The sequence below is a fragment of the Nymphaea colorata genome, chromosome 10 (assembly GCF_008831285.2).
Source record: "Nymphaea colorata isolate Beijing-Zhang1983 chromosome 10, ASM883128v2, whole genome shotgun sequence".
Taxonomy (NCBI): Eukaryota; Viridiplantae; Streptophyta; class Magnoliopsida; order Nymphaeales; family Nymphaeaceae; genus Nymphaea; species Nymphaea colorata.
This window is the reverse complement of record NC_045147.1, coordinates 11,820,805-11,831,564: the sequence shown is the minus strand read 5'-3', so window position 1 is coordinate 11,831,564 and position 10,760 is coordinate 11,820,805. Positions and strand designations below refer to the sequence as shown.

At 38.6% G+C, this 10,760-nt stretch overlaps 2 protein-coding genes across 2 annotated transcripts; one reads left to right on the top strand and one right to left on the bottom strand.

The window, feature by feature from the left end:
• Positions 1-4,757: 4,757 nt before the first annotated feature.
• LOC116262844 (CDGSH iron-sulfur domain-containing protein NEET) lies at positions 4,758-5,773 on the bottom strand. The gene is made up of 2 exons (XM_031642361.2): positions 5,368-5,773; positions 4,758-5,026 (listed from the first exon to the last, which is right to left on the bottom strand). The coding sequence occupies exons 1-2, from the start codon at positions 5,595-5,597 to the stop codon at positions 4,927-4,929; spliced, it is 330 nt and encodes a 109-aa protein (XP_031498221.1). The 5' UTR covers positions 5,598-5,773; the 3' UTR covers positions 4,758-4,926.
• Positions 5,774-7,230: 1,457 nt separating this feature from the next.
• On the top strand, positions 7,231-10,394 carry LOC116262997 (fatty acyl-CoA reductase 2, chloroplastic-like). Its single transcript, XM_031642555.2, has 9 exons — positions 7,231-7,869; positions 7,978-8,081; positions 8,184-8,383; positions 8,473-8,573; positions 8,658-8,904; positions 8,979-9,140; positions 9,266-9,347; positions 9,609-10,003; positions 10,092-10,394. The coding sequence occupies exons 1-9, from the start codon at positions 7,533-7,535 to the stop codon at positions 10,261-10,263; spliced, it is 1,800 nt and encodes a 599-aa protein (XP_031498415.1). The 5' UTR covers positions 7,231-7,532; the 3' UTR covers positions 10,264-10,394.
• Positions 10,395-10,760: the final 366 nt, after the last annotated feature.

Here is a 10,760-nt window from a genome sequence, read left to right as displayed (position 1 = left end):
ACAGCACGGAGTAAACTGATTCTGCACAAGATTTGAATGCAGCCAACTTTCTCCAGTTTATTTTTCATTTGAGAAAATGATTCCCGTTTAATACTAACAAAATCGAGTTCAAAACTCGTTGCTGGTCCAAAAATTCCAAGAAGCGTGAGCAATCTTTTGAAAATGATGAAAAGAAGCAGATTGCTGATGAGACATTCATGATGTCTCTCTTGGAGCAGCATGATGAAGGAGAAGGAGGGCCCGAGTTCCGTCCCCATCTGTTTGGCCAGGGCAGCTCATAAAGCTTGAGAGCCTCTCATGGAGGAAAGGAAGGGGGAAGCCCGTTAAAATGATTCACCTAAACACCATATAATTATATCCAGATGTCTTTACTTGCCTTGCCAGCAATATATATATATATATATATATATATATATATATATATATATATATATATATATATATATGCGACTAGGTCTTTTATTTAAAAAAATGTTACATAAAAAACTTGATACCAAATAGATTTTCTGTAAAAAAAATAATAATAATAACAATTTTTTACATGGGTACTTCATTTGTAGGAAGTCAATGGATGGGATTTGAATGGTACTTATCCTTTAGTTATGTGATTTATGAGATGTTCACATGTGAGAATTCAAATTTTGATTTGAACACGAAACAAAAGAAAAAGTTTATATTGTAACTAGCTATGATAATTAAGTTCACACGTTGAATCCAATCCATGTCCAAACATTTAGACTAACATCCAAATCTGCATTTGATTTTTAAACGCAAACTCATGGATCGAAATGACATTATGGTACGTTAACAACTGAGTTTCAAAATGCATGGACATTAGATATGGGATATTCATTTAAAATTGAATTTGATTCCAAATCCAATCAAAAATTTATTGAAACCGAATCTAAACTCGAATCCAGTCAGATGTCGAATCCAATCCTATTTCTTAATAGGATGTTAAATTTTTTTTTCTCTGCCCTAAAACAATTCAGTCAGACATCCAATCCAAATCCCATCCATCGACCTATGGTTTGGACACAACTACCACTATTAAATGATCTACAATATAAGCAACTTACTTATAAATCTATGAAATATATGTACCGCATACATGAATATAAAAAATTTTATAAATTAGTTATGAGCTGTTCAATGAATCGCATATATTGATTATTTGCAGAATGTTACATTCTAGAATTACGATCCACATTTTTAAAGCAATAACCCTACGGACTGACAATTCTGGATTTCGAAAGTTGAGGAATAATGGTAACAAAAAAACTGCATGCTAGGCTGCGCTCACTGCTTCAAGCAACTAGAAAAGCTGGAGATAAATCAACTAATTAAGCTTGAGCCTAACGGATTTCCTAATGAATTAGTTCGTAGGAAAGATGGATGATTATTTTCATAAAAATAACTTGATCAAAACATGTTTTACATCAAAATAATTTTTATAAATATATTTAGATGTTTATACATTGTATTTAAAATAACTTTTTAGCAAAAATTAAAGTATTTAGTTTTATGTCCTTGACCTAACGGTCTGGTTCCTACCAATTACTCATATATATATCTAGTTGGCTTGGTGGTTGGTGTTCGGTCGGTTTTGTAGATGGTCAGGTCTGACATATTTAAATGGATGGTAAGCAAGGCCACTATAAGAAGAAAAACAAAGGAAAGAAACATACGTCATATCTAGAGCCTGGATTTATTTCATTAGTGAAACGCAGTGAATTCTAGTTTGTGAAATTGATATCAGGATATATATATATATATATATATATATATATATATATATATATATTAAGTTGTCAGCGTACTGACAGCAGACTTGTGGCCGAACGACTTGGTAAGGTGAAGTAGGTTAGGACCTAATCTCTACTTGTCACACGTTTGTTCTCTGATCTTACCAACCACTTGAACTGCACACGGTCGTCGTCGCAGTCAATATTTTCATGAATGCATCTTACTTTATAATGGTGGGGCTCCATCTTTATCAAAGATAAGTAGTACAATGTCAAGAATGACAACTTAAGGCAATCAGATAATTCAGATCATATTTTGCTTGAAAACGTTTCTCCAATGAATTCCCAAAAATCCTTTCACAAAACAACCCATCTATTTATGGGTTATATATGAAAAAAAAAAGGAAAAGGAGACCTAATCAAATATTGGGATCCATAAGACTCTAAAAACGGGAGTTGGGCTAAAAAATTTTTTATTGAAAAGCTCTAATTTTCAAAGAAACTTCTCCAAATATATTTTTCAATATTTTTGCAAAAGCCAACTCAAAAGAATAAATTTCTTTGAAAATATTATTTAGTAATTTTTTATTTTTCAAGGTGGGTCCCCTTTCTCAACCCCCGTGTAAAAATATTCTACCACTCTTGAAAAACATAAAATTGCTTTATTAATGGCCTAATCATGTCTCGCTTTTTTCTTTTTTGGAAAATTCGAGTCCAACTTTTTTTTTTTAACCACAGGCCGTTCCATTCACGTACCATTTTTCACTTTCCAGTAGTATTTTTTTTTTCTTCTAAAAAGATAAGCGTTGAGACTCGGTTATCTTAGCGAGGACAAATGAAAAAGTTGACATTTAAAAAATAAACTAACGGTTATTGGTCAGTGACCGTTATATTCGAAATTTCAAATTAATTCCATTGCACATGATTTTTTTTGTCACTACATCAAAAGGAAAGCAGTTTTTGAAACTCCCCAACCATTTAATGTGTGAAAGAATTAGAATGATCATGGTGAGACGCCCACAAGGATTTGGAGCATATTAATTGCCAGGGGGAAATTGTCTTTCCAACTGACTTTATATTTTGGAAGCCAGATGGTCTCATCCGATCATTTCCAAATGCAAGTTCTCGATACTCCATCTTCAATCAGCGCAACGCAGAGCACACCCAAGTCAGTCATCTTCCTATGAATGCTCTTAGTTGTGAGCATTTATCGTGAGACGTTTGAAGTGCATAAAGAAGCACAGATGGATCAAGCATTGAAAGACAATGAATCTGCACATAAGTAAAATCCCATCGGCAAGCTTCGATCATGAAAAAGCAACAAGGTTCCTGTGTTCAGCTAAAAAGTTAAAACTGCAAATTCCTTCTTGTAAACTCCTTTGGTTTTCAAAGGCTTCAACTATGTCCAGGTTCTTTTCAGCTTTAGGTTCCGCTTCATTCCATCTGTGGCAAGCTTTTTGTACGGCCAAAAACTTTTTCTAGGTAAAACTTTCAGAGTTGCAAAAGTTTTTTGTCCAAATTAATAAGAAAAAGAATGAGTGAAACATTTTTTTTGTGTGTTTGGTTGGTCTGAGGGAATAAGAGAGACCCTACGACACTGCAGATTCCAAGGGCATGGTTCTCTCCCATATTCTGGCCTCCTAGAGGCACGACGGGCACGACTTAATGCTTCATTCCATCGGCAAAAACGTCCACCGTCTTCTCGACGGTTCAACCCCCAATTCCACCGTCGGATCTCTGTCAAATTTGCATGGATCAACTCCAAATTGTGCTGCGTTGATTGGGTAAGACCTTCTGATCGAATCCCGACTGATCGAATGAGGATAGCTTCACGAAATCCATGCTGAGCACCGAACTACGACCACCGGGCATGTCCCTGTTTCCGGCGCATTTCCGGCGACCAACAAGGCAGGTTTAAGCAAATATATTTTCCTTTGTCAGGATAAAGTTTTTCCTGGACATGCTAGCTAAGAATGGTGGTCTAACCGCTTTTGGGAAAACTGCAAAAGAGTTTTTGCTAAGCAGTAGAAAGTGCTTGCTTTAGGCACATGATGGCTTAGCCCAACTAAAACAGGTCCTGACTCTGAGAGAGAATAATCCTGGAAGGCACACAGAGTCGATCGAGCTGTTAAGTTAGTAGCACACTGGATCCACACTCGTCACTAACGCAGCCTTCCACCCTCCAGAAGGAGGGAGAGGGAGCTTCGGAATGGAGAGATAAAAGCTCTTCTCGTGCACCCAAACCAAGCAAACACAATAGACAGCTGATTGGTAGCTAATAAACCTTGTCAAGTTTGTCATGGTGAAGAAGGTTCTTGGGGTTTAGGGAGATTTCACTTCAAAGTTTTATGTTAACCTTCATGTTGTGGGGAGGCGACCATAAGCACGATTGGTTACAGCAGCATGGCGAGGTTTCTCACCTTAAGCTTGACTTCCCAATCGCCAATAATAAGAGAGTTAGCTTCAATCGTACTGCATTGGATCGACCCCATTGCTATGTATTATGCAGTCATCAGTTGCAGATGCTACGACTATAACGTGCATCGGTGCATGACTAAGATATTGATTTCAATCAACTTATATGACCAACTAAACAAGTTGTAGTAGGCGCCCAAAACAGTTCAGTAGGACTGGATGCAGTGTAAAAGAAGTTAAAATTCTCGTTCAAGATATCAACCATTTTGCAACCCTACTTGTAAGCAAGTACCTCTAGCAAGATTGTTCTTAGAATACACATTTCTGTAATACGTGCATCAATTTAAAGACATGATATAATTAGGTTCAACATTTGAATGTTAGATGTAAAAATAATATGCATAACTGCATCATGCTTCGTGAAATAAAAACACGTATAAAAAACGCAATGTTTTCTTATCAAACGCCCTCTAGGGAGCTCGGCAAGTTCATTAACTTGCTGAACTGAGTTCAGAATCGATTCGAAGGGACCTGCTACTTGTTAGTCTGTAATGCCATATGATTATATCTCAAGAACATTAGCTTCACCATTTTAAATTAACTCAACAGAACATTTTGATTTTCTCAAATCTAAATTGGAAGAAGATGAAACATGGAAGTCCATACAGAGGGAAGGAACCTGAAACCCAATTTTCTCAAAGAGGTAGCAGAAATAGGCCAAGAAAAAAGAACAACTCTTTTTTTTTTTTTTTCTTTTTTTGGTTTTCTACTTCTTGAGAAGCAGAGGGCCGACGTTGTCACCGGTGGCCTTGTTGTGCTTCACGTGGGTGCCGTCGCAGAGAGGGAACGTCCCCGACCTCCAGCACCTGCAAGTTTCACCACAACGTCACGATGCATCACAAAGAAGAAGATCTTCATCCGATTCTTGTCGCCGTTGTTTCAAGCAAATCACCATTACAATCTACAGGATGCCCTAAAAATCTGAGGAAAAAGTAAGCCACAATCGCGAGAAATCGTGGAAGAGGGTCCGATCCGAGACGGACCACGATGAATTCGCCATTCAGCGAGAGTTCAATCCCTGTTTGATGGGGGATTGGGTCTATGTCCTCATACCGTTCGGTGGAAGATAGAGAGATCTGGTACATGAAGAGGAAGGAACCGAATTTGATTTCAACAAAGAGGAGAGAGAGGGTGGAGATTAGGTTACCTGCAGTAGGCAGTGACGGGCTTGGACAGCTCGGAGACTTGAACGGAGTCGACGACCTTCTCCTCGTTCTTCCTGATCTCTGGGTTAATGCCCTGCGCCTCCGCCCTGACCATCACCAACCTGGAGGCGCCACGCCCTCTGCCCACGCTGGTGCTATGCGTCGCCGGCCGGCCGGAAGACGGCAGGGAGACGCCACCGCCGAGGCTCAAGGAAACCGCAGAGAACCCCATGGCTTTCCTTTCCTAGAGAGAAAGCGGCTCTGGAGGGCACGGCTGAGAGACGAGGGAGCCTGTGGGAGGCACGCGCTATCACCAAACCTTCATTTCTAATGGTGGGTGGCGATCGAATGGATGATGACAAAGAGACGAAGAGTTGGTGGCGTGGCAACAAAGCGGCCACTCTCTCGCTCTTCCTTTGTCCCCGACTGAGAGAGAGGTGTTCATCTGTTAGGTGGTGTTTGCACAGAAGTTTTTTTCACGGAAAAAATTGTCAGTCAAAAGATTTCTGAAAAACTGTATAGGCAAAACTTTCGTTCAGGAGCAAAAAGAAATCGATAAAAAAATCTAATTAAGAGATGATCCATACTTAAGAAATGAAGACTGATTCAGATTCAGTTTTAGACAAATAATCCATCTGATCTGAATTTAGTTTGTACTAAACATCTTATATCCAATATTATACATTTTGAAAGTAGGTTCTTAATATATTATACCGTTGTTCAGATTTAGTCGTACTTTAAAAGTCGAATTTGGATTCAGATGTGAATGTAGAAGTCGAATCCAGATTAGATTGCAACTACAACTTAAAAAAGATAGATCTAGGTATGGCGAAAACTCTTCTTCATTTGAATTGGAATCAAAATACGTGAACATTTGATATATCGCGTACGGTAAACAATGCAACATAGTCGAATTCGGAATCACTTCCCCACAAATTAAGTACTACCTATGAAGCTAGGAAAAGAGTTTTTGGGCGCTTAAGGTTTCAATCTGCGGATGGTTTCTTTGGACTAGTCGAAGAGAATTAACAACTAAACAACTGGAATTCGAGAACTAATGTGGCTTTTTATAGCATTTCATACCCGAAACCGATCTTAGGAAAATTTTGAGCTTCAAGAAAAGAATCACAGTGAACATCTATCCGATACTAAGTAGATCAAGCATGTTTACATGGTAAAATTTCACCAACAAAACATAGCAACTCTAGATGTCTTTTGAATAGTTTTGCACATAAGCTTTTACTGCGTCTCGATCAAAAGAATTGAGCACAAGCCATATCCACCATTTTGTAATGAAGCAACTCTTGGAAATCTTCCGATATGAGGAACAGAGTGCCCTGTCCACAAGACATTGCCTTTTGTTCCACTGGTCCAACAAGTTTATAGAATGGCAATGGACCTACAAAATGATTTCTTTTAGCTTCTTGTTGCATAAGACTCATTGTCTCAAGTTTGCGTGTCAACTAAATTAATATGATCGTTTGTTACAAATCCAAAATGTGCACAACTATATGCTAAAGAAATCATAGACAGTGTAAACCTTGGCTCAAATCTCACCCTTGACATAAACAACCCATTTTTAGGCCAGCTTGATGGTCTTTGATTTAAAATTTGGAACTTTTTAATGTTTACTTAAGGTAAACTACTATGACTTAAAATTCTCAAGGGCATATCCTTATGTTTCTAAAATTTTGACTTGCTTTAAGCATTGAACATCAAAATGTAATAGTGGCAAAGTCAGGAGTTGATTAAGGATCCTGCAGTTTTTTTGTTGCAAGGAAAGTAGGCTCTCCTACTTATTGGTTGTTGGCGTTCTTGGCACTTTCTTTAGAGAATCCATGAAGCACAAAGATGGTGGCCTCCCAGGGGAGCCCTTCCATCGCCTCTGGTTTTGGTTATATTCAACCTACAAACGCTGCTCATTCAATCCGTCTCCCTTCCCTCCAGTACCTTTCTTTGCCCGACTCTCAACTTTCTCCCTCTTTGTTGTTGAGAGTCAACAAATTTGCTCTCCTCATGCTTATCATCACCTTCTTCCAAATCCCGTCACTTCCCAACTAATCTCCCTCTTTCTCTTGGAAGATTGTAGGTCAGTAGTCAGTAAGAGATTCTTACTGCCTTTTCCCCGCTTTTTCTTCCTTCAAAACCTCCTCTTTGTGACTTAGTCATGGAGGCAAATTTCCTCAAATCCACGTTCATGGTAAATGCTTCATGCAGCAAGCGAGGGAACTGCAGAAAATTGCCATGGAAGAAGGATACCAACCTTTGCCACCATACCATTATCACCTTTAGATCTCATGGCGTGCCTCACTTGCAGTATAAGAAGTCAACTGGCACCTTCATTTACCAGGAAGAGGCAACCAGCGAAAAGATTAAACAAGATGATCAGCTGTTGAAGCCCAACGGGACAAAGATGATGATGACTCAAGAAGGCATAGGCATTGTGAGGTTCCTCAAAGGCAAGAATTTTCTCATTACAGGAGCCACTGGTTTTGTTGCAAAAGGTGATAAGAGGCTCTAGCGAAAGTTCTCATTCTTTACCTTTTTCTGTTGAACTTGAGATGCTTGAAAGTTCACCGATTATAACTTTCAAAAAATTCTGTTTGTTGCAGTTTTCATTGAAAAGATTTTGAGGACAGAACCAGAAGTGGGGAATCTCTATCTTTTGATAAGGTCAAAAGGCAATGTTACTGCAGAGGATAGGCTAAAGAATGAAGTAAAATTTTCTTGCGTCGTCACTTTCAGTTCGACTTTCCTTCTTCCTACTCTCTGAAGGGATCACTGGTTAACTTTTTTTTCCCCCTTTTCTGAGATGCAGATTATAAATTCAGAGTTGTTTAGGTGCGTAAGAGAAACCCATGGAAGCAACTACGAGGATTTCATGCTGAACAAATTGGTGGTTGTTGATGGAGCTGTTACAGATGATGATCTTGGAATGGAGGAAGCGGTGGCAATGGAGCTCTCAGAAATTGTGGATGTCATTGTAAATTCTGCTGCTAATACAACATTCGATGAGAGGTTATCTTCACTTCACAGTTCCAGTCCTTTGTTTGAGACAAAGAATTCCACATTATTTACGATCAATCTATTGCATTATCAAATTGCAGATATGATGTTGCACTAGACATAAACACTAGAGGCCCATACAGGCTCATGAAATTTGCTGCAAAGTGCACGAGACTAAAGCTTTTCCTTCATGTATCAACTGGTAGTAGAATAATTAAAATTATGCCTTATTACGATGCTTTAATTGCTTTCTCTCGATGAACTTCTGCTTTAAATATTTTTACAGCTTTTGTTAATGGGCAAAGGAAAGGTAGGATCACAGAGCAGCCATTCAAATTAGGAGATAGCATTGCAAGGGAGAGATTCAGGTCATCATCATCTGCACCTTTGTCGACATCAAATTCTTCACCTTCACTAAGATCATCGTTACTGAAACTTGACGTTGAAGCTGAAATCGAGTCGGCGTTGAGAAATCCAGTGAATTTGCAAGATAAACAAGAGACTCAAAAAATGAAAGAGTTTGGCTTAGAAATGTAAGCGAATTGATAGGCATTCATTAAGCTTTTGAAGTGACGAACATTCTAAATTTTGTAACCTTTTGGAATAGGGCTAAAACTTATGGATGGCAAGACACTTATGCTTTCACAAAAGCAATGGGAGAAATGGCGATTGAAATCATAAAAGGAGATGTGCCTGTGGTCATTATTAGGCCTAGCGTTGTGGAGAGCACATCCAATGAGCCATTTCCAGGATGGATGGAAGGAAACAGGCAAGTATATATTACCACAATTTCGTAATCTTCACCTCCTGCTTTACTTCCTCTTTTAGTTTTTCTACCACAGATATCTCAGTTTCACTATTGCTATGAATTGATGATGCCTGTGGTCATTGCAGAATGATGGATCCTGTCATTTTGTATTATGGAAAGGGTCAAATTTCCTGCTTCTTGGTAAATCCCAAGGGAGTTATTGATGTGGTAACCTCTCTCTCTCTAAACTGGTCTACAAGTGTCCAATATAGCCAAATAGCTATGATGATCCAGGATAAATTGCATTTCATTTCCATTAGCCTCTTTAAGTTTTGATCAAAACTAAGCACCAAACAACAATTGTGTTACCAAAATGGTACTCTCACAGGTGTGGCTTTCAAACTGAGAAACCAAAACTATGTCAATTCACTGGTTAAAAGGTTGCCTCCCATTTGATGCTGTCGAGGCCCTTTGTGCAATTCATTGCAGGTTCCAGCAGATATGGTAGTGAATGCAATGCTTGCAGCGATGGCTAAGCATGGTGCTAAAGGCAAGCCGGGCACCCATGTATATCACGTTGCTTCCTCAGTTACCAACCCTCTTATATTCGAAGACCTGGCGAAGATGCTGTATGACCACTTCAGCTCGTCTCCATATGTAGACTACAAAGGAAGGAAGATCGGAGTTCCAGAGATGAAGCTCTACGTTTCTTGGGATGATTTCTCAGACCATATATGGAGAGATTTCATGGAGAGGCCGGGAAATTTGGCAGCTAAATCCTCAGCGAAGCTCTCCCGGAGGATCGAAAATGTGCTGCTCAAATCAGTTGAGCAAGCCAAAAACTTGGCAAAGATATATGAACCCTACAGTTTTTATAGAGGAAGGTAATGCTAAGGAACTCTTCCTTGTTCCTTTTAATAATTTTAACAGTCATGATCTCGACAGTCTTTGATTTGTCTCTGTAACTAGCAGGTTTGACAACTCAAATACTCAGCAATTAATGGAAGAAATGTCGGAGGAAGAAAGGAAAGCATTTGGATTTGATGTGGTTAACATAAACTGGAAGGATTATATAATCAATGTTCATATTCCAGGTCTCAGAAGCTATGTCATGAAGGGCAGAGGAACTTCTAAACGCCCATGACCACCTAATAGCCTGTAACAGTGGCCGTAAGGAGAAAAGAAAGGGAAAATATTGGATGTAGAAGCCACCTTCTTCAATTTTTTCTCCTTTACTCTTGAATATATAATCTATTGAAGGGTTTCGTGATTTTATCTTTAGCTTCAACAATTACGTTCTTGGTAGCGATCAACATTCATCCTTCTCTCTACCAAATGAAAATTTGCCAAAAGCCTTAGGCATGACATACTAGTGTGAAAATGAGTGGGGTCTATATCAGCACTAGGGATATCAGTGATCGTTGTTAAAAAAAAAAATGGACATGGAAAACAAAGTTGACATCCGATTAAGAAATTAATTGAATCAAATTCAGATTTAGGAAATGATAGCCGATTAGGTGTGGATCCTGAATAAATATCTGATCAGATAATAGTAAACATCTGCATGGTTAGTTACGTTTTATTAGATCCAATACTCATACATTTTGAAAGTTGGTAACATGTCATAGGATTCGGTTAAAA